Raw genomic sequence first — 23,276 nt, forward strand, 5'->3', positions numbered from 1 at the left:
GTCTGTGCCCTCGTTACGCGACAGGTCACGTGAGGCTTATGATTGGACAAGGTAGAAGTTTATGCTTGCTTCCGGTCCGGGAGCTCCGAGAGCTAACTTGGGGTCTTTACCCAAGGTAGATGTAGAAGCGGGCGCCGGCCTCCCACTCTCCCTTCCATATGGGCTTAGCGTTTGGGTCACTGAGAACGACGTCTGAGTAGGGTCCTGGGTCCTTGCCATGGATGAAGGTGGTTCCCGCATCCGCCGGCGGGTGTCTCTCCCCAAAAGGAACCGTCCAAGCCTAGGGTGTATTTTTGGTGCTCCCACCGCGGCCGAGCTCGAGCCCGGAGATGAGGGGAAAGAGGAGGAGGAAATGGTGGCTGAGAACAGGAGGCGGAAAACCGCGGGCGTACTGCCGGTCGAGGTACAGCCCCGTCTACTCTCAGATTCCCCCGAATGTCTCGTCCTTGGAGGTGGTGATACAAACCCGGACCTCCTACGTCGCATGCCCACTGACAGAGGGGTGGGAGACCAGGTACGGAGGACTTAGAACTTGAAACTGCAAACTTTTGGCATCCTTCCCAGATGCAAAGAGTTGACCAGTTTTATCGCCTTCGTTTACTTCTCTCGTCTTCGTTACCACTGTTAATCGGCACTTAGGAGGTATTGATTGCCTTGTTATTTACATTTCTGTATAAATATGAAATGTAAACCCCGAGACATAAAAGTTGTACACGCAGCGGATAAGTGGCATGACCGACACACAAATCTAGGCTTCCAGATAACTGCAGCTCCTACTGTACAAATAAAATCTGCTGTTTATTGAAGACCCGTTATGTTAAGCTAGTTACATTATCTAGATTTTACGACAGTAATCAGGCCCTGAAAAGTTGAGATACTACACTTCTTGCTCCAAATCCTGTTGTCTTAATCACTTTACTATATTGCTGCCTACAGGTTTGTGTCTCTTCTGTGTAGCAGACCACTCCAAGTCAGTATTAAGTTTCTCAGTCTCAAGTCCAAATTCCTAGGAACTCCTTGGAGTGTCTAGTGGTACAACCATGTTTCTGTTACAGGCCAGTCTCTGTAGATTGTAGTCTGGGAGGGAAGTGCTGCAGTTATCAGAAACTTCGAATGCGCTGACATTTCAGTAGACGTCTACCAGTCTTCCTGCTGTTTTAGTACAGCTTTAAGAATTACAATCTGGCCGAGTGCGGTGGCTCATGCCTGTAATCCCAGTGCTTTAGGAGGCAGAGATGGGAAGATCACTTAAGCCCAGAAGTTCGCGTTCAAAACCAGCCTAGGCAACAGAGACCCAGTCTCTACAAAAAAAAAAAAGTTTTGGTTTTTTTTTTTAATTAGCCGAGTGTGATGGCTGGCACCTGTAGTCCTAGCTACTTGGGAAGCTGAGGCAGGAGGATCGCTTGAGACCAGGATGTCAAGGCTGCAGTGAGCTGTGATCGTGCAGTGGCTGGAGCCACTGTGCTCCAGCCTGGGTGACAGAGCCAGACCCTGTCTCAAAAATTAGAATCTCAGTATCATCGTAGCACTCCTAAACCTGCTGTTTAGGCAAGTAATTTAACCTCTTTGGGCCTCCATTTCTTCAGCTGTAAGATATCTATTTACATATAGGTCTGTGATCCATATGTGACCATATAATTATATACTTGGTACAGCCCTAAGCTTAAGTGTTTTTTTGGGTTTTTTGTTTGTTTGTTTGTTTGTTTTGTGTTTTTTGAGACAGAGTCCCACTCTGTTGCCCAGGCTGGAGTGCAATGGCACGATCTCGGCTCACCGCAACCTCCGCTTCCCAGGTTCAAGCAATTCTCCTGCCTCAGCCTCCGAGTAGCTGGGATTACAGGAGCGTGCCACTATGCCCGGCTAATTTTTGTATTTTCTGGAGACACGGGGTTTGACCGTGTTGGCCAGGCTGGTGAAGCTTTTATTCTTAATGAAACTGGAATTGACCATAAGCGTTTTTGTTCTCTTTGCAGCATAATGACAGTGAAGTGGACATGTTTGGTGATTATGATAGCTTTACTGAAAACTCCTTTATAGCTCAAGTTGACGACCTGGAACAAAAATATATGCAACTCCCTGAACATAAGAAACATGCTACAGACTTTGCCACTGAAAATCTTTGCTCGGAAAGTATCAAAAACAAACTCAGCATTACTACCATAGGCAACCTTACTGAATTACAAACTGATAAGCACACAGAGAACCAGAGTGGATATGAAGGTGTCACTATTGAACCTGGAGCTGATCTTTTGTATGATGTACCTTCCTCACAGGCTCTATACTTTGAAAATTTGCAGAACTCTTCAAATGATTTGGGTGATCATTCTATGAAAGAAAGGGATTGGAAGTCATCCTCTCACAACACTGTGAATGAGGAACTGCCCCATAATTGCATAGAGCAACTCCAGCAAAATGATGAGTCCTCTTCCAAAGTCAGAACTAGTTCAGATATGAATAGGAGAAAAAGTATTAAAGATCATCTAAAAAGTGCCATGACTGGAAATGCCAAGGCCCAGACACCAATATTTCCTAGAAGTAAACAGCTCAAAGACACTCTCCTATCTGAGGAAATTAATGTTGCTAAGAAAACAATTGAGTCATCATCAAATGACCTTGGTCCTTTTTATTCGTTACCCAGCAAAGTGAGAGACCTTTATGCCCAGTTCAAGGGAATTGAAAAATTATATGGTAATGCTTTTTGCTGGAATAAAAAATTTTTTTTCCTATCATTACCATAATATTAGTGCAAGTAAATAGAAGCAAATGCTTTCATGGTCCATACTATTTCTCATTTTGAAAACAAAATATCAGTGGTCTCTCAACCCCTTCCATTCCTACCTATCCTGCTACCACTGAACCTCTTTCCTTCCCTCACAGTCACACTTATCAAACCAGTTATCCTTTCTGTTTCCTTACCTCACATAATTCCTCTAATTCCTCATCTATAAGAAAGGGATAATAAGTTGTTAGCAAGTTAGCGTCTGGTTCAAAGACATGCCAAATTAGATGTTGGTAATGATTTTCAATAATTATATTGGTAGCTTCTAAGTAAACTTTAGTAAATTACCCCACTCTAATTCTGGGTTCTGTGCTGTCAATTAAGATCTGATGACTAAGACATCTAAACACAGTGTTACTTTTAATGTTTACCTTACCTGACTTCTCAATAACTTAGCTGATGCTATTGACTACACCCTTCTTGAAATTCTTGTTTCTGGATGTCCTTACAACCACTCCTGTTTTTTGACCCCGATTGTCTAGTAGATCCTCAGCTTTCTTAGCTTGTATTTCCTTGGCTGGCTCTGTCTTCTCTACCAAAACCTAGCTGTTGTAGTATGTCTTTGACACTCACATGTCTTGAGTGAAAGAATTCAGTATTAGTAATACTGTTGATTAAACCAAACATCTTTCCCCCCACACCAGCAGCCGCAGCCACCTCTCCCCACGGTCACATCCCTGCCACCACCCAGATGCTCTGCCTTGTGCTGCCGCTCCCAAAACTAGACATCTTTAAAGACGGCTGCAATTAAGTTTTAAGTCAGGGATGTCCAATCTTTTGGCTTCCTTGGGCCACATTGGAAAAAGTATTGTCTTGAGCCACAATAAAATACAGTAACACGATAGCTGATGAGCCAAGAAAAAAAATTGCAAAAAAAATTCTCATAATGTTTTAAGAAAGTTTACAAATTTGTGTTGGGCCGCATTCAAAGCCATTCTGGGCCTCATGAGGGCTGTGGGTTGGACAAGCTTGTTTTAAGTGCAAAGAAGCAATAACAGAAGGTATCTTGTAATATTTTTCAAAAATCCAGGGTCTTTGCATATATTTCAGATATGTGTCATTTTAGACAAAGAAGGGACAGTTGCTGCCATACTGGAGGGTCAGCCCCATCAACCTTCCACTTCATAAGTTTTCTGGAACTCCTGTTAGGATCCTATGAATGATATGAAAACTTGGGTTCTTACGGAGAAGACAATCAGGTTGGAGAAGCAGAACTACAGGAAACAAAGTCTAATAAAAGACTACAAGAATCTAAATTGTGAGGTTCATGGTTTAAGAGCTAATGGTGTGTATTACCCTGGAAGTAGATGTTAACTTTCTTCCCTCTGTTTTTCACCTAGCACCTTGCTTTTTGTTTAGTCTGCCAGAATGAATATCCTGAGGACAAGGCTCTATCTAACTCATCTTTTTCTTTTTTTTTTTTTTTTGAGACGGAGTCTCGCTCTGTTTCCCAGGCTGGAGTGCAGTGGCGCATCTCGGCTCACTGCAAGCTCCACCTCCCGGGTTCACACCATTCTCTTGCCTCAGACTCCCCAGTAGCTGGGACTACAGGTGCCCGCAACCATGCCTGGCTAATTTTTTTTTTTGTATTTTTAGTAGAGACAGGGTTTCACCGTGTTAGCCAGGATGGTCTCGATCTCCTGACCTTGTGATCCCACCTGCCTCGGCCTCCCAAAGTGCTGGGATTACAGGTGAGAGCCACTGCATCTGGCCTAACTCATCTTTTTCTTAACTAGCACTGTGCCTGGTACACTCTGGTAGGTTCTCAACTGCTGGGGGTTGTCACTTAAAAATGCAATTTTAGCACTTTGGGCCTAGTTCCTCATCTATAAAAAGGGATAATTTTTTTTTGCAAGTTAGAGTCTGTGTTAAGGACATGCCAAATTAGATGTTGGTAATGATCGTCAGTAATTATATTGGTAGCTTCTAAGTAAGAACTTCAGTAAATAACAACTTTTTAAATCTTTTTACCTCTAAATCTGGCTTAATAACATGACCAGATTAAAGCATAAATACATGTGCTACTTTTTATTAAGCTAAAGCAGTGGTTCTCAAGTGTGGTTCCTGGACTGCAGCATCAACATCACCTGGAAATTTGTTGAAGTGCATGTTCTCAGACACTTCCCCAGACCTACTGCATCAGGACCTCTAGGAGTACGACCTGGCAATCTATGATCATGGCTCACTACAGCATCAACCTCCCAGGCTCAAGCAATCCTCCCACTTAAGCCTCCCAAGTCGTGAGGACTATAGGCATGCGCCACCATACCCAGCTAATTTTTTTATATTTTGTAGAGATAGGGTCTCATTTGGTTGCCTAGGCTGGTCCTGAACTCCTGGGCTTAAGCAGACCTGCTGTCTCAGCCTCCCAAAGGGTTGGAATTACAGATATGAGCCATTGTACCCGGCTAGTTTTTTTTTTTTTTTGATGTAAAGATTATATTCATAAATATTAGTTATTTTGTCATGTTATACTTAAAAATCTGAATTGGATAAAATGTGGCTATGGTTAAGTTATACTGTGGCATAAACATCTAATTTGATAACTCAGGTGATACCAATCTGAGGTATTTTTGAATATTTATTCAATATTAAATTTAAGTATTTTTGAAATATTTTTAAAGAAAAAATATTCACAGTCACTTGCAGTATTTGGGAATCACCCAAAAGCACAATAAGTTAAAGTTACTTGTAACTGTCATTCAGATATAACTTTCTTTTTTTTTTTTTTTAATAGAGATGGGCTCATCTTGAAATCCTGGTCTCAAGTGATCCTCCTGCCTTAGGCTCCCAAAGTGCTGGGATTACAGACATGATCCACCACTCCGGGGCAATGATCTGCTTTTTTTTTTTTTAACTTAACTGTATATTGAACATACATATATCCATCTACTCTTCATTTTAAACTGCAAAGAATCTCATTGGTTGATTGTACAATAATTCATTCGGCCTTTACCCCCCACCACCATGGCACTTTGTTACCTACAAACAATGCTGTGTTTTATATGCTTTGGCTTCCGTTCTATAGATGTAGAATCCCAAAAGTAATACTACCAGATCAAAGGCAATGTGCAGTTCTATTTTTTTATACTAGGTTACTTTCCACAAGGATTCTAGCAGTTTATGTTCTCACAACCATACATGAGAATGGCTGTTTTTCCCCACATTAGTCAGCTCTGGATTTTGCATGTGTGGGCCTTTTTTTTTTTATAGTTATTTGTTTTTTATTTTAAAAATTTATTTTGCCAACCCAGTAGAGAACAGCTGAGCATCTTCTCATGTATTTATTGGCCATTTGCCATCTGCTGTGAAATGTCTTAAATTTTTTGCCCATTTTTCTAGTGATAAAACACTGAAGCACATTTTTAAAGACTTTTGATGATTTTTATTGTCAAATTATCCTACAGAGTAATTAATACTAGTTTTCACACAGTATCTTGGATCTGATCTATTTTCATGAATCCCACCTCGCCAAATTGTGGGAATCCTAGATGTGCCAGTTAATAATCCTAGTCTTTTGTGGTTTAAGCAATTTTAACAGTTTAAAATGGTTTTGGACCCATTTGAAGTTAACTACCCATGAGAGCTAGTTAAAGTTTTTATTGGTTTGTGTAAAACCTAATAGAGTTGTTTCCCTCCTCCCCCTGCTTCTCTCTGAGGTGGCTTTTGGCTGAATGAGGAAGGGAAGCTTATATAATCTCCTTGCAGAACATAAGAGGAAGACATTAGAATTCACATAGGTCCTTGTACTGTCCCTTTGTTCCTCTGATATCTCAGATGGCACTCCTTGTCCACGAGGCTGCTACCTGCCCTGCTGTAATATTGGACCTAAGTCTGCAGCTGGTGAATAAATGGGCTGGTTGCCCACCTTGCTGCCTAGGCCTGAACTAGGCTCTCACTGGCTGTACTACTTGCACATTTGGGATTTTTCACATGTAACATTGGTTATAATTAAATTTATCCTTATGAGAAGATTGCTCCATAGGAAGGGATTTGATTTTTTTTCTTAAAAAACTTATGAGTTTCAAAGTTTGGAAGGGGAAAATAATACCTTTTTTTGTTTAATTCCACAGAATGGCAACATACTTGTTTAACATTGAATTCTGTGCAAGAAAGAAAAAATTTAATATATTCCTTGCCAACAAGTGGTGGAAAAACCCTCGTGGCTGAGATTTTAATGCTGCAAGAACTGCTTTGCTGTCGGAAAGATGTTTTAATGATTCTTCCATATGTGGCAATTGTCCAAGAAAAGGTCTGTGTGTGTGTGTTTGTGTGTGTGTATGTTTTAAAACAAATGTTATTTGCTAATACTTTGACGTTAAAATCTGTAAATGTAATAACTTTGTATTGTTGAGAAGTACCTCTTTTTTTTTTTTTTTTTTTTTGAGATGGACTCTTGCTCTGTCACCCAGGCTGGAGTACAGTGGCACCATCTTGGCTCACTGCAACCTCTGCCTCCCAGGTTCAAGCGATTCTCCTGCCTCAGCCTCCCGAGTAGCTGGGATTACAGGCCCATGCCACCATACCCAGCTAATTTTTGTGTTTTTAGTAGAGACGGGGTTTCACCATATTGGCCAGGCTGGTCTCAAACTCCTGATCTCCAGTGATCCACCCGCCTCAGCCTCCCAAAGTGCTGGGATTACAGGCATGAGCCACTGTGCCCGGTGAGAAGTACCTCTTAGTGATGGAGAATTAATATTTTTAGAATGTATAAAAGCAGTATACACTACCTAAAATCTCTTCAAATACTAATTACCAGTTGTTTAAAGTTTTACTTTTTCTAAACTGGTGGATTAAACATCATCTTAAATGTTCTGTTACTATTTACCCTGCTTTTTCTTTTCTGAGATGTAGTCTCCCTCTGTCGCCCAGGCTGGAGTGCAGTGGCACAATCTCTGCTCACTGTAACCTCCGCCTCTTGGGTTCAAGTGATTCTCCTACTTCAGCCTCCCAAGTAGCCTAGGATTGCAGGTGTGTGCCACCATGCCTGGCTAATTTTTGTATTTTTAGTAGAGATGGGTTTTCATCATGTTGGACAGGCTGTTCTCGAACTTCTGACCTGAAGTGATCCTCCCACCTCAGCCTCCCAAAATGCTGGGATTACAGGTGTGAGCCACTGCTGTGCCCGGCCTTACCTTGCTTTTTCAAGCAGAAACTATTACTAAAATGAGTTATTCTGATGCTTTTTTTTTTTTGGAGACAGAGTCTTGCTCTGTTGCCTAGGCTGGAGTGCAGTGGCGTGATCTCAGCTCACTGCAACCCCCACCTCCCAGACTCAAGTAACTCTCATGCCCCACGACCCCACCCAGCAGCCAGAATCACAAGCACACGCCAACACGACCGGCTAATTTTTTTATTTTTAGTAGAGATGGTGTCTCACCATGTTGGCCAGGCTGATCTTAAATGCCTGTCCTCAAGTGATCCACCTGCCTGAGCCTCCTAAAATGCTGAGATTACAGGCATGAGCCACCACACCCCTGATGCTTTTTGGCATCAAAGGAGACAGTTGAAATTTATTTTCACAGGTATTTTAGAAGTTGCATTTATTTTGCAAAGATCGAGACGTTACAGCATTTGTTATGTATGTCTTGCCTGTGACCTTGTTCCTGTTGATGGATATTAAACACTACTTTAGCTTTTTTGAACCCCATGAACACCTAATAGAGTGGTTTTTTATCTGTGTTTTTTGGTTTTGTTTATTTTATTTATTTATTTTTGAGTCAGGGTCTTGCTCTGTCACCCAGGCTGGAGTGCAGTGGCATGACCAAGGCTTACTGCAGCCTCAATTCCGTGGGCTCAAGCAGTCCTCCCACCTCAGCTTCCCAAGTAGCTGAGACTACAGGCCTGTGCCACCACAGCCAGCTAATTTTTTATTTTTTGTAGAGATGAGGTCTCACTGTGTTGCCCAGGCTGGTCTCACCTTCCTGGGCTCAAGTGATCTTGCCGCCTCAGCCTCCCAAGGTGCTGGGATTACAGGCATTGCCCACAATGCCTGGCCAATTTTTCTTTATTTTAACTAATATTCTAGATTTCAGGTTTGTCCAGTTTTGGTATAGAACTCGGTTTCTTTGTTGAAGAATATGCTGGAAGCAAAGGAAGATTTCCTCCAACTAAAAGAAGGGAAAAGAAATCACTCTATATTGCCACTATTGAAAAAGGACATAGCTTGGTGAACTCTTTGATTGAAACTGGAAGAATTGACAGTCTGGGTCTGGTTGTTGTAGACGAGGTTGGTTAATACTTTTGTAATTTGTCAATATTTTTATTATACTAAATATTTATTATTCTGGTTATTGTGTGGATCTACTTAGTACCTTAGTACCTCTGTAAAAATAAATTTATTTGAACATATAGACAATATAGGTGAAGACATTCTATGCTTGATAATCTTAAATTTGGTTTTGCGTCAAGTGTTTCTTGAAGTGTGAACACGTATGTGTGTAGTATACAATTTTATAGGCTGGGCATAGTGGCTCATGCCTGTAATCCTAGCACTTTGGGAGGCCAAGGCAGGTGAATCACTTGTTGTTAGGAGTTCAAGACCAGCCTGGCCAACAGGTGAAACCCTGTCTCTACTAAAAATACAAAAATTAGCTGGGCGTGGTGGTGGGCGCCTTTAATCCCAGCCACTCGGGAGGCTGAGGCAGGAGAATCACTTTAACCCAGGAGGTGGAGGTTGCAGTGAGCCAGGATCACGCCATTGCACTCCAGCCTGGGGGTCAAGAGCCAAACTCCGTTTCAAAAAAGAAATTTTTTAATAGTACTTATGAATCCCAGATTTATAAGGATTTTGTACCAAAAGCTCATTAACCTAAATACCAGTGAAATAATATACATGTATTATAGTTGTTATATTCAAAATACTTAAAAGTTATAAGCAACTCTTTACAAACAAATTTCATATGAATATATGCATGTTTTATATGAGCATTATATGAAGATTTACTTCTCTGCCCTTTTTAAAAAAAATCTCGAAGTTGCACATGATTGGTGAAGGAAGCCGTGGAGCTACACTGGAAATGACCCTAGCAAAAATCCTCTACACTAGCAGTAAGTATTTTCTAAATGAGGTCATGAATTGATTTATAATCAAGAGACTTATAAAATACTTAATTCTATTACTAGCTACATATGTAACCTAAAGCAAGATACTTAAGCTTTTTGCCTTTGTTTTAAAATTTCTAATGAATAGAATTTTGAAGGTAAATGAAATTGGTATTCGAAGAAGTCCTCTATTATTATCTGCCACTTACTAGCTATGTGTGCCCAGGCACATCTCTCAACCTCTATGTTTCTTTATCTGTAAAACAGGGATAATAATGGTACCAGCCTGATGGGATTGTTGTAAGGATTGTGTGAGTTAACACATGTATTGCATTAGCAGTGCTTAGCACACTGCATTCAGTAAGGGTTTGCTGCTGCTACTGCGGCCATCATCATCATCACCATAATAATACATACAACATAAATATTATAATAATAATATTGTAAAGCAATACATTTGAATAGATCACTTTAAGGAGCTATTTTGCAGCATCAGGTAGTCTTTAAAGTTCATGAAAAATTTATTCTAAATGTCATAACCTACTATTGATAGGCTATTGCAATATTTACCTTATACATGGAAAAATTAACTATAAAGGTCAAATCTTAAAAAGTATTTTAAAAATTTCAACAGCAATAATATTTAAGCAGGTTATAGCATTTTATAATTGTTCATTCAAAAAAATATTGATCACCTACTGTGTGCTGGGCACTATTTTAAGTGCTAGGGATACAGCAGTGAATAAAACAGTCCCTGCTTTCATCAAGCCTGTATTTTAGGGCATTCCTATTTGAATATTCTGTGAACAGCTAAGCCTAACTAAGGCTTAGTCTGAGCCCAACTCATTTCCTTCAAAGCCGTTCTTCAGCCTGAATTCTCAGCCACCACTCTCCAGCCAGCCAAGCCAGGATCCTACATATTCTATCAGCAACCAAATCCTATCTGGTTTACCTCATAAATATATTTTTACTTCTGTTTCTCCTATCCCTCATTACCACTAAGTCTTTAGTTCAGTACCTCATCCTTTCTACCTGGATTGCCACAGAAATCACCAAGTTCTTCTGTGTACCCACTGCCCGTCATCCACCAAATCCATCTTTCTTTAGCGCAAGTAGAATGATCTTTCCCAAATGCAAATCCAATTAGTTTATTTTACTGTTTACCATTCTTTAATAGCTCCCCTTTGCTTTCTGCATAAATTCCTAATTTCTTAGCACAGCCTTTCTTGATTTGACCCCATGCCCACCTCTTCAGTTTTGTAGTCTATCCTTATGGAATGAGAAGGATACTCCCACTTATTCCTCTTTCAGCCAGTTTCTTGAATGATCATTTCAAGACATAGGAGCAATGAAGAAACATTTGCAAAGAAAGCCTATTTGGGTTTTCATTCAATAGCTAAGTCTATAGAAAGCAGCCATTTTGTATTGCCCAGGATGTCATATGGCTTCATAAGCTTCACTCCACCTTTATTTAAAACAACATCAACAAAAACTATAGTCCCAGCTACTCGGGAGGCTGGGGCAGGAGAATCGCTTGAACCCAGGAGATGGAGGTTGCAGTGAGCCAAGATCATGCCACTGCACTCCAGCCTGGGCAACAGAGCAAGACTCTGTCTCAAAAAAATAAATAAATGAATAAAATTAAAAGTTAGCTTGATAGCAAGATCTCATAGAGGACTTTTCATGGGCCAAGAGTTTGAGACGCATTTAGCCCTCTCTCCTACTAACTCTACATCTGTCTATAGCCATACCTGTGGAACATATCATAGCTCTTCATAAAGGGGATCCAGATAGACAGTTATAAGCAAATTTATACTCATTTATTATTGTTTAGAAGCCTTAATATCCTACTTCTTGCCAAGTTTGAAACTCTATGAACTTCTAAGTAGTAACTTTCAGGATACCTGAAAAATTTCATTCTTCAAATGCCAGATTAATACTCTGGTAATATATTTGTAGTTTTCTTTTTTTAAGAGGTCAGGTCTCACTGTTGCCCAAGCTGCAGTGCAGTGACACAATCATGGCTCACTGCAGCCTTGACCTCCTGGGCTCAAGCGATCCTCCCACCTCAGCCTCCTAAGTAGCTGGGACTACAGGCGTGCACTACCATGCCCAGGTAATTTTTAATTTTTTTGTAGAGATGAGGTCTTACTATGTTGCCCAGGCTAGTGTTGAAGTCCTGGCCTCAAGCGATCTGCCCACCTCAGCCTCCCAAAATGTTGAGATTACAGATGTGAGCCAGGCACCCAGCTAGTTGTATTTTTCTTACTTACCTCTCCCACCCCTTTCCCAAATCACTCAGGAAGAACTGAGAGCACAAAAGATTTGCTAAAATTACTTTATGATATGTTAAATAACATATTTTCCTTAACACTTTGGTTTTTGTTTGTGTTTTAGAAACAACTCAAATTATTGGTATGAGTGCAACATTAAACAATGTTGAAGACCTACAAAAGTTTCTTCAAGCAGAATATTATACCAGTCAATTTAGACCAGTATGTACCTAAGGTTTGCACTGTATTGATTTGTTTTGTATTCATCTAACTTAGAAATGAAAGTAGTAAACATAGGATTTAAAGAATTCTGTAGAGTAGTGAAGGGGCATATTTTACTCACCATGACTATATGCTAATAAGAGGTTGTGTATAGAGAATTTAAGAGTTTGTGTATAGGTCAGGGATCTTGGGTTGGGTCACTAATGTATCTATAGCCTGGCCCACAGGCTCTCAGTGAATGTTCATTGAATGAGTTTTCCCAGACCCCCATTTTATTTTTTCACTTCTTATTCTCTAAACTAAATTTTTTTATTTGGCAAAATTTTAGTGAGACATGTTTTGAGTTATTGGCACGTTAAAAAATATATCTTAAAATTTAAAATATTTTTAAATATTTATATGTTAGTAGTTATAATACTTGTTTAATAAGTTAAGGCTTCACATGGATTTACATGTAAACTCCTCAACAGCAGCATTCCCAAAATGCTTGAAGAAAGTAAACAAATATAATTTGTGGTTATTTGAAAATAGCTTATAATGTATATATATTTTTGTGTGCAGTACTAGTGTGTATGTTTTTTGTCTAAATAGCTTTTCAGTGTCTAAATAGGTTTTCAGAAAATATTTTTTTAATTGCCAAATTTTAATTTGAAATTTGATGTTTTAGCCGGGTGCAGTGGCTCATACCTGCAATGCCAACACTTTAAGAGGCTGGGGCAGGAGGATTGCTTGAGTCCAGGAGTTCAAGACCAGCCTGGGCAACATGTCGAGACCCCTGTCTCTACAAAAAATTAAAAAATTAGGGCAGCCGGGCACGGTGGCTCACACCTGTAATCCCAGCACTTTGGGAGGCTGAGGTGGGCGGATCACAAGGTCAAGAGATCGAGACCATCCTGGCCAACATGGTGAAACCCCGACTCTACTACAAAATACAAAAATTAGCGGGGCGTGGTGACGCACGCCTGTAGTCCCAGCTACTCTGGAGGCTGAGGCAGGAGAATCGCTTGAACCCAGTGGGGTGGAGGTTGCAGTGAGCCGAGATTGCACCACTGTACTCCAGGCTTGCGACAGAGCAAAAAAAAAAAAAAAAAATTAAAGCATAGTAGCACTCACATATAGTCCCAGCTACTTGAGAGGGTGAGATGGGAAGATCACTTGAGCTCAGAAGGTCAAGGATACAGTAAGCTGTGTTTGTGCCACTACACCCCAGCCTGGACTACAGAGTGAGACGCTGTCTCAAAAAAAAAAAAAAAAAAAATTGATGTTTTTCATTTGTACCAGATATGAACATTTTCAAGAGATATTTTTTAACTTAATTGCCATAGTAGACATTGTTATTGTTATTATAAAATGCAATGAGCTGTGTTTACAAACTGTTTGTGTCTACAAATAAAGAAAAATAGTGTGGTGGTATTTAGAATTAAAACTGATGAGTAATAAGACAGAAAGTTTTGGCTGGACACGGTGTCTCATGCATGTAATCCTAGCACTTTGAGAGGCTGTGGCAAGAGGATCGCTTGAGCCCAGGATTTCAAGACCAACCTCAATAACACAGAGGAACCCCATCTCTATAAAAGTTAGCCTGGCGTGGTAGCGCGTGCCTGTCATCTCAGCTACTCAGGAGGCTGAGGTAGGAGGATAGCATGAGCCCTGGAGGTTGAGGCTGCAGTGGGCTGTGATCATGCTACTGCACTCCAGCCTGGGTGATAGAGTGAGACCCTGTCTCAAAAGAAAAAAAAAAAAAGACTAAGTTTTAGATCTTGAGACATAAAACAGACGATATCTTAGTAAAAGTTAAGAACACCAAGACTCACACTGTTTGTGACAAATACAGAAGTGTGTGGTTTCTTTTTTGGATATGATGTTTACTGAATTCAAACATATTTCTTCAAGGATATTGATCCCTATTTTGAGTTAAAGGGAAAAAGAGACCAAAAAAGAAGAAGAAGAAATGGTAAAGCAAGAACTTTTAAGTTGAAGCATGTTGTATATATCTTAGAAAAGCTAAACTCTTTTATAGCTGTCCTTTCTTAACCAATTTTACAACATTTAAAACGCTGGAAAGATGAATTTATATGTGGTATTAATTGCAAATGTCCTTTTAATTCAAGGTTGAGTTAAAAGAATATCTGAAAATAAATGATACAATATATGAAGTTGACAGCAAAGCTGAGAATGGCATGACTTTTTCACGTCTCCTTAATTATAAGGTAACATTGATAACCTTTAAATTCCAGATTACCAGACTTTGTGTCTGGGCCACCACAAGAGTTTCCAATGGGTTCTGTAGAATAGTCTAGATTTTTTAGAGAAACAGCTGATGCTTGGCATTTGTTGGACACCATGCAGACTGCCAGTTCAAGATAGCTCGTTTCAAATTTCAACATTAGGTCACACCATATTCTTTTCTATGACATCGTATCTTTGTGAAGTGGGGGTTTTTGCAGTTGCTGTAAGCAAGTACCGTGTGAAAATCAATCTGGAACAGAAGAGAATAGGTGTGTCCAGTCTTATTTCAGAGTTTGAAAGACAGTACCAAGTTGTGCACACATCCCATTAGTGAGCTGTTGTGGTTATTTAAGAATGAAATAAAAATATTTTTTCACTCAACTGATGTGTATTATTTATTCTAACAGCTACTAAGTTGTGAGGAAGTACATATTTATTAAGTTGTTTGGACCTCACTATTTAATTAACAAAACTGTAAAGTATTTCTTTGGGCACTGGGGCTGTGAACAAAGAAAATTTGGAAACCTCTCCTGTAAATGTTTATTCATTTAACAACAACAACAAAAGAATAATTTATGGACCATGTAGTTCAGATATTGGTGTATAAAATGTTAATGTCTACTATGTAAATTTTAGTGTTTTATGACTTGTATGAAGGATATTAAAAAGGGGAAGAAGGGATTATACAGTAGTTTTAGAATTCTACGAAGATGTGTTATTCTAAAGCTATGTCTTTAGTAAAGTTGAAGAAATAGATTTTAAATAACTTCACATTTTTTCTTCATGTTCTTTGTGTTCCTCGTGTCACTACAAAAATTGTCATAATTCAGTAGTATGATTGAATCTGTGTTTTTGAAAACTTAGCGGTTGTAAAGGGCATGTCTTATTTACACAGTCCCTTAACTATTATTAGGATCAATCTGTGTTTCTCTCTGTGGACTTTTTTGTTCTGCTGTGGTGGAGATGGGCATGTAGTGAGGCTATTAATAACATTAACTATTTTCACTTCTTTAATTTTCTTTAATTCATTTCTTTAATTCTAGTTTTTTTAGACTAACTAGACCTAAGAAAATCATAATAACCTAAAAGAAAAGTGAGATTGAACATTTTGATGTTTAATATAGATTTCATCTTTTCTTTTAAATGATCAGATTTATTAAATTAGAAGTTTAGAATTATAGATGGTTTATTTACCTTTCAAATCACACTGGTAAAAAATTGACAGGGTTTCATGTTTACTAATCACCTTGTTCCTACATCTTGTTGTTTTGCAGTATTCTGATACTCTAAAAAAGATGGATCCTGATCACTTGGTAGCATTGGTGACAGAAGTTATTCCCAATTATTCCTGCTTAGTTTTTTGTCCTAGTAAGAAGAACTGTGAAAATGTAGCAGAAATGATATGCAAATTTTTAAGCAAGTATGTTAATATTTTTTAAATATCCTGTTTTATTTTTATTAGGAATTACAGACTATGTATTATGTTTATTGGGCAAACACTAATTATGCCTTGCAAAATATCATATTAAGTTGTTTTAGTATACTGAAGGCCTTGACCTTGAAGAAAGAAATTTTAACTGTGAAAATCACATGTGAAATAGCCAGAGAAACATTCTAAGGTGGCTGGGCACCATGGCTCTTACCTTAATCCCAGCATTTTGGGAGGCCGAAGTGGGTGGATCACTTGAGGTCAGGAGTTTGACACGAGCCTGGCCAACACGGTGAAACCCCATCTCTACTAAAAATACAAAAAATTAGCTGAGTGTCATGCCTTGCACCTATAATCCCGGCTACTGGGGAGGCTGAGGCATGAGAATCTGTTGGACCCAGGAGGCAGAGGTTGCAGTTAGCTGAGATTGCACTACTGCACTCCAGCCTGCGTGACACAGCGAGACTCCATCAAAAAAAAAAAAAGAAGGCCGGGCACGGTGGCTCACAACTGTAATCCCAGCACTTTGGGAAGACGAGGCGTGCGGATCATGAGGTCAGGAGTTCAAGACCAGCCTGGCCAACATAGTGAAATCCTGTCTCTACTAAAAATACAAAATTAGCTGGGTGTGGTGGCGTGCACCTGTAGTCCTAGCTACTCAGGAGGCTAAGGCGGGAGAATCACTTGAACCTGGGAGGCAGAGGTTGCAGTGAGCCGAGACCACGTCATTGAACTCCAGCCTGGGTAACAGAGGGAGACTCCATCTCAAAAAGGAAAAAAAAAAAGACAAAACCCTAAGACTATATGTACGAGAATGTTAAGTAATATTAGGTCAGTGATTCAAAACCTTGGCTGCATAGTGAATCATCTTGGAGGCTTTTAAAAATTCCAAAGTCCAGGCTACATCTTAGATAAATTAGAATCTCTAGGAGTGACACCCAGATATCATTTTGTAAAGCTCCCCAGGCAAGTCCAACATATAGCCAAGGACAGGAACCACTGGCTTAGTCAGTCAAAGGACTAATCACTGTTACCACTGTGGAAATGAATTGTATCTTCCATTGCCTTTTTTTCTCTTTTCCTTTTTTTTTTTTTTTTTTTCCTGAGACAGGGTCTCACTCTGTCACCTATGCTGGAATGCAGTGGCACAAATTCACCTCACTGCAGCCTCCATCTCCTGGGCTCAAGTGATCCTCCTACCTCAGCCTCCCAAGTAGCTGGGACTACAGGCGCACAGCACCACTCCCAACTAATTTTTTGTAATTTTCATGGAGATAGCGTTTCACCATGTTGCCCAGGCTGGTTTTGAACTCCTGAGCTCAAGCAATCCACCCCCCATAGCCTCCCAAAGTGCTGGAATTACAGGCGTGAGCCACTGCGCCTGGCCTGCCTTTGTTTTCTTAGTAAACTTCACACTTAGTTGTATGGACATTTGGATATAATTTCCTGAGTAAGAAATGTGTTGTCTCGTAATTTTGTAGTATCTTAATATTGGCTCTGTCGTATTCATAGAGATAAGTACGAAGTTACTTTAACTACTAACAGTTCAGTTTTTTATGTACCTGTTTGTCCCATGTGTGGTTTTATCATTTTCTGAGATTTCTTTCAGCCCCTTAGCTAATGCTGTATCAGTATTCATAGTCTATTAACCTGAATGCTAATCTAGTCAACCTCTACCTCCTCTTTCAATCCTGCTATCATGGATTGGTCTAAGATAGACTTAAATTTATTGAATAGCAAAAGATAAAAATGTTTGGAATAAGATGAAGGCGTTGCTCATTTCGGTAACAGTCTGCTTTTACAATGATTTTGATTATAAAAGCTTAAGGAAATTAAATTATCATTAAAAAAATTCTCAGTAAATCATTCATTTTCTTAGAATAATTCAAGGTAATAAGATGGAGACACTGGCTAAGTGATGGAAACATTGTAGGATATGAAGTTTCTAAAGTGCTAGTGTTTAGGCAGTGTTTTACCACAGAAGTATGATTTAATAATATGTATGTTTCCATCTTCAGAAAAGAAAATTTATGTCTTAAAAAAAACTATCCCCTATAAAGATATATGTTATAAAGAAAAAACAGTTATAATATCCAGAGCAAAGGTCTAAACCTGGTGTCCATGGATTCAAATGAAGTACAGGAATGAATTTTAGGAAATCCACGAACCCTCTGAAATTATATGTAAAGTGTTGTATTTATGTAAATAGTTATATTTTTTCCTTTTTTTTTTTTTTTTTTTTTAAGACAAGGCTTTGCTCTTTCACCCAGGCTGGTAGGTTCATAGCTCATTGCAACCTCAAACTCCCTTTGAGGTGGGTTCAAGCAATCATCCCACCTCATCCTCCCCAGTAGCCTGGGACTACAGATGCATGCACCACCATGCCCGGCTAATTTTTGTTATTTTTTGTAGAGAGGTGGTCTCACTTCACTACCCAAGCTGATCTTGAACTCTTGGGCTCAAGAGATCCTTCTGCCTCTACCTCCCAAAGTGCTGGGATTACAGGCGTGAGCCATCGAATTCCGCCCTTCCTTAGTTTTGATAAGATTTTCACAGGGTTCTGTAATCCACAAAAAGATTGAGAGACTGCCTAATAGTTAATGAAGTCAGAATCAAAATTCTAAGAACAGTTAATGTACTTAACTCAATGGAAATAGTACATTAAAGAATGTTTACATTAGCATCTACTAAAATGAAAATGGTAGAAATTTTGTCGCTAAAAGAGCAAGGGCTCATATTTCTAACAGATCTTTTTCATAGGGAATATCTGAAACACAAGGAGAAAGAAAAATGTGAAGTGATTAAGAACTTGAAGAATATTGGCAATGGCAACCTGTGTCCTGTTTTAAAGCGCACTATCCCATTTGGAGTTGCCTATCACCATAGTGGCTTAACAAGTGATGAAAGGAAACTCTTGGAGGAGGCCTACTCCACAGGAGTGCTCTGTCTTTTTACCTGCACATCTACCTTAGCAGCAGGTGTCAACCTACCAGCTCGAAGGTAAGAGATAAGTAAGTGTTGACCAGGCTCAGAACTTTTCCATTTCTAGCTTGCAAGGAGTTTTGTTGTTTTATGCTTTCTCAGTAGTGGATGAGAATTTATCAAATGTTCTTTTAGCATATGCTGAGTTAATTGGTTGGTTTATTTTCTTTAATATTTTAATGAATATGTAATGAAATATGTAATGAAAAATGATGTTAATAGATTTATTGATATTAGAATTCCATCCTTTGTGCTCTTTATATCTGGTTTTGATGTTAGAGTCTATTAATCTGGTTTTGTAGAAATAGTTGGCAGGTGTTTCACCTTTTTTATGATATAAAAGAGTTTATTTAACATAGAGATTTCCTTGAAATCTTCGAGAGCTGATCCATAGGAAATTTGTGTCTAATATATGTATTTTAAAGCAGATCCTTGATTACCTTTTCAGTTATTACCAAAGGTGTGGGCCTGTGTAATTGACTTCTACCCTTTATAATTTATGATCATGGGGTATTTTGCTAATAAATGATCAATTTTTATAAACTTTCCATGAGTGTTTAAAAAAATATGCATTTTCAGTTGAATACGCAGTTTTGTACATCTGAGTGAGATCACAGAGGTTCATTGTGTTATCAGCTTCTCTATTTTCTTACTATATTTGATTCCTTGGTCTACCAATTTCAGAGAAGTGTGTTAGTCTCCCACTTTAATTATGTAGTTATCAGTTTCTCCTTTTTGCATTTCTAGAAGTTACTTTTTATATTTCAAAACTATTTAGATATACATAGGTTTACTTCAAATATCTTATTGCCGAATTGTACCTTTTATCAATACAATAAATACTTGTTTTGCTGATTTAATAATTTTGCTTTGAATACCAGAACTCATTTTTTTTTTTGCCATGTATGTACCTTTTTCCATTCTTTTACTTTCAATTTCTGTCTCTGATTAAGTTTTCCATTTTTCAGACAATTGAAGAAAAAAATTAAAGTTATATATCCTGTTTCTATTATTCCAGTGGTTACTCTTAAAATTTTAAGTTGTAACCAAACATTTTTTATTACTTTAGAAGTAATCAATAACTCTCCTCTCCTGAACATAAAAAGAGGCTTAGCATGTCCTTAGTATATTCTACTCTGCTCCATGAATGTTGCACTTACTTAGAATTTTAGTGCTAGATTTAAACATTTTCTTTCATCTTATGTAGTATTTAAACTTACCTGTAAATCATACTTGTTTTTTGCTTACCACTGCCTCTTATATCCCACATCTTTCTTCTCTGATTTTTTTTTTTAATTTTGCCTTCCTTGAGTAATCCTTTTTAGAATACCGCTTTAGGGGGTAAAACATTTTGACTCTTTATCTGTATTTTGGCCTCACACTTCACTAGCAAAAGAATTCTAGATTCAATTTTTTTTCCTTTAGGGACTTTGTAAATATTGTTCCATATTTTCTAGAGGCCAATGTTGCTCATTTTTGTCTCTGCATGGATTTTCTGTTTTTCTTTTCCAGAAACTTTTAGACTTTTCTCTTTAACCTCCCAATTTCATCATGGTGTATAATAATAGTTGTAGTTACTACATTCGCCTCCCCTTCATGTAGTAACAACTTTACATGCATTGACTTGATACAACTTCACAACTCTGTGAGGAAGGTCATATTTTATTACACACCTATTATAGAATGGGAAACTGAGGCACTGAATAATTAAATAATTTTCCCAACTTTAAAAAGTTAATAACTTTTTCCCAACTCATTTTCCAACAAATGAGTTTTAAAGCCAGTGTTTGAACCCAGGAAGTTTGATTTTACAATCCCAACATTACTACTTTTCATTCATAGGGCTTAGCACTTGAGTGGATGCTTTTAATCTAAGCTTTATGCTTTTCTTCTTTGAGTAATTCTTTTCTGTTATTTCTTTTTCTTCCCATTATCTCTGTTCCTTGCTTTTATAATTTCACTTAGACAGGGTTGAGGCCTCTTAGATTCAGCTTTCGTATCTCTTTTCTTACACATTTTTCAGAATGTGTAAGAATGTAAGCACACGTTTGTGCCATGTAATTTTTTTCAACTTTACCTTCCATATCAAAAAATCAGTTTTTTGTAATCCCAGCACTTTGGGAGGCAAAGGTAGGAGGATTGCTTGAGCCCAGGGGTTTGAGACCAGTCTGGACAACATAGCAAGACCTCATCTATTAAAAAATTAAAAAATTAGCTTGGCATGGTGGCATACACTTATGATCCCAGCTGCTCGAGAGGCTGAGGTGGGAAGATTGCTTGAGCCCAGGACATCGAGGCTGCAGTTAGCTATGATTGTACCACTGCACTCCAGCCTGGGCAACAGTGAGACCCTGTCTCAAAAAAAAAAAAATCAGTTTTTAACTGATATCCATTAACTACATTAACTGTTTCCATTAACTATTTTCATTCATTATTCAGTTCTTCAATTGAATTTTCTTTTTTTTGAGACAAAGTCTCACTCTGTTGCCCAGCGGCCAGGCTGGAGTGCAGTGGTGCAGTCTCGGCTCACTGCAACCTCCATCTCCTGGGTTCAAGCGATCCTCCTGCCTCAGCCTCCCAAGTAGCTGGGATTACAGGCGCCCACCACCACACCTGGCTAATTTTTATATTTTTAGCAGAGTCGGGGTTTCGCCATGTTGGCCAGGCTGGTCTCAAACTCCTGACCTCAGGTGATCTGCCCACCATGGCCTCCTGCAGTGCTAGATTTACAGGTGTGAGCTACCACACCTGGCCCTTCAAATTTTTTATGAATTTTTAAATAAATTTAATTTTTTTTATTTCTAAGAACTCTCTTTTGTTGTTCTTTCCTTGTAATAGTCTACTCTTTTTTTTTTTTGAGATGGAGTCTTGCTCTGTCACCAGGCTGGAGTGCAGTGGCATGATATCTGCTCACTGTAACCTCCGCCTCCCGGGTTCAAGTGATTCTCCTGCCTCAGCCTCCCAAGTAGCTGGGATTACAGGCATGCACCACAATGCCCAGCTAATTTTTGTGTTTTTAGTAGAGACGGGGTTTCACCATGTTGGCAGGATGGTCTCGATCTCTTGACCTCGTGATCCTCCTGCCTTGGCCTTCCAAAGTGCTGGGATTTACAGGCATGAGCCACCACACGCGGCCAATAGTCTACTCCTTTTTTTTTTTTTTTTTTTTTTTGAGATGGAGTCTCGCTCTGTCACCCCGGCTGGAGTGCGGTGGCGCGATCTCCACTCACTGCAAGCTCCTCCTCCTGGGTTCACGCCAGTCTCCTGCCTCAGCCTCCTGAGTAGCTGGGACTACAAGCATCTGCCACCACGCCCGGCTAATTTTTTTTATTTTTAGTAGAGACGAGGTTTCACCGTGTTAGCCAGGATGGTCTCCATCTCCTGACCTCATGATCCGCCCACCTCAGCCTCTCAAAGTGCTGGGATTACAGGAGTGAGCCACCACACGCGGCCCATTATCTACTCTTATATTGTGGATATAATACTCTTTGGAATTTTCTGTTAATGCTAATTAGGATTTTTAAAAGTTCTCTTCTGAGCCCTATATTATCTGGTTTTTGTGGTCATTTATTTTGTATATTCATGTTATGTTTCTTTTATGTTATTAGTTTTCTTCAAGTATTTGGTAATCTTTTCTTCATATTGAGATTTATAAATAAAGAGGAAGTTGACTAGTATAGGTAAACAATAGGTTTTTTCTTCCCTTTGGATAGGAAAGCTGACTAACTGACTATGGACTTCTGTATAATTGAAATTGCTTTTTTTTTTAAGAGATGGGGTTTCACTCTGTTGCCCAGGCTGGAGTGCAGTGATGTAACCACGACTTACTGCAGCCTCAACCTCCTAGGCTCAAGTGATCCTCCCACCTTAGCCTCCCAAGTATCTGGGACTACAGGGGCACACCACCATGCCCAGCCAGTTTGTTGTTGTTGTTGTTGTTGTTGTAGAGACTGCATCTCACTATATTGCCCAAGCTGGTCTCAAACTCCTGGACTCAAGCAAACCTCCCACATCAGCCCTCCAAAGTGCTGGGATTACAGGCATGAGCCACTGAGCCTGGCTGAAATCACCATTTTTGTAGGTCAAAAACAGTTGACATCTGCAATTTTATACAGTTCAAAATAATAAAAATTCATAAATAGATATGTGTATGTTAGTGGTGTATGGTCATATTTTTTATTTATGGAGTATAAAGTCCAAACGCTTTGGAGACTACTGCTACAGATTAATCATAGACATTGCAGCTAGGCAGACTTCAGTTCAAATGATAGCTCTGGTAATTACTAATTTTTTAGTTTAGGATAAGTCACTTAACTGA

The 23,276-nt window shown here is 39.0% G+C and overlaps 1 protein-coding gene across 5 annotated transcripts in view; it reads left to right on the top strand.

Annotated features, from left to right (window-relative positions):
• Positions 1-50: 50 nt before the first annotated feature.
• HELQ (helicase, POLQ like) overlaps positions 51-23,276 on the top strand; it is a 54,353-nt gene continuing 31,127 nt past the window's right edge. For 2 of the 5 annotated variants that reach the window (XM_032148024.2, XM_032148070.2), the window contains exons 1-9: positions 51-514; positions 1,974-2,688; positions 6,853-7,031; positions 8,808-9,008; positions 9,757-9,829; positions 12,221-12,318; positions 14,430-14,528; positions 15,822-15,967; positions 18,737-18,976. In XM_032148024.2, the coding sequence (XP_032003915.1) occupies positions 218-514; positions 1,974-2,688; positions 6,853-7,031; positions 8,808-9,008; positions 9,757-9,829; positions 12,221-12,318; positions 14,430-14,528; positions 15,822-15,967; positions 18,737-18,976 (2,048 nt within the window). In that variant the 5' untranslated portion in view covers positions 51-217. Of the gene's footprint in view, positions 515-1,973; positions 2,689-6,852; positions 7,032-8,807; positions 9,009-9,756; positions 9,830-12,220; positions 12,332-14,429; positions 14,529-15,821; positions 15,968-18,736; positions 18,977-23,276 lie in introns of those variants that run through there. The other 3 variants (XM_058433259.1, XM_032148121.2, XM_032148175.2) reach the window with 2 other exon arrangements.

Source organism: Hylobates moloch, unplaced genomic scaffold, assembly GCF_009828535.3.
Source record: "Hylobates moloch isolate HMO894 unplaced genomic scaffold, HMol_V3 SCAFFOLD_2, whole genome shotgun sequence".
Classification (NCBI taxonomy): domain Eukaryota; kingdom Metazoa; phylum Chordata; class Mammalia; order Primates; family Hylobatidae; genus Hylobates; species Hylobates moloch.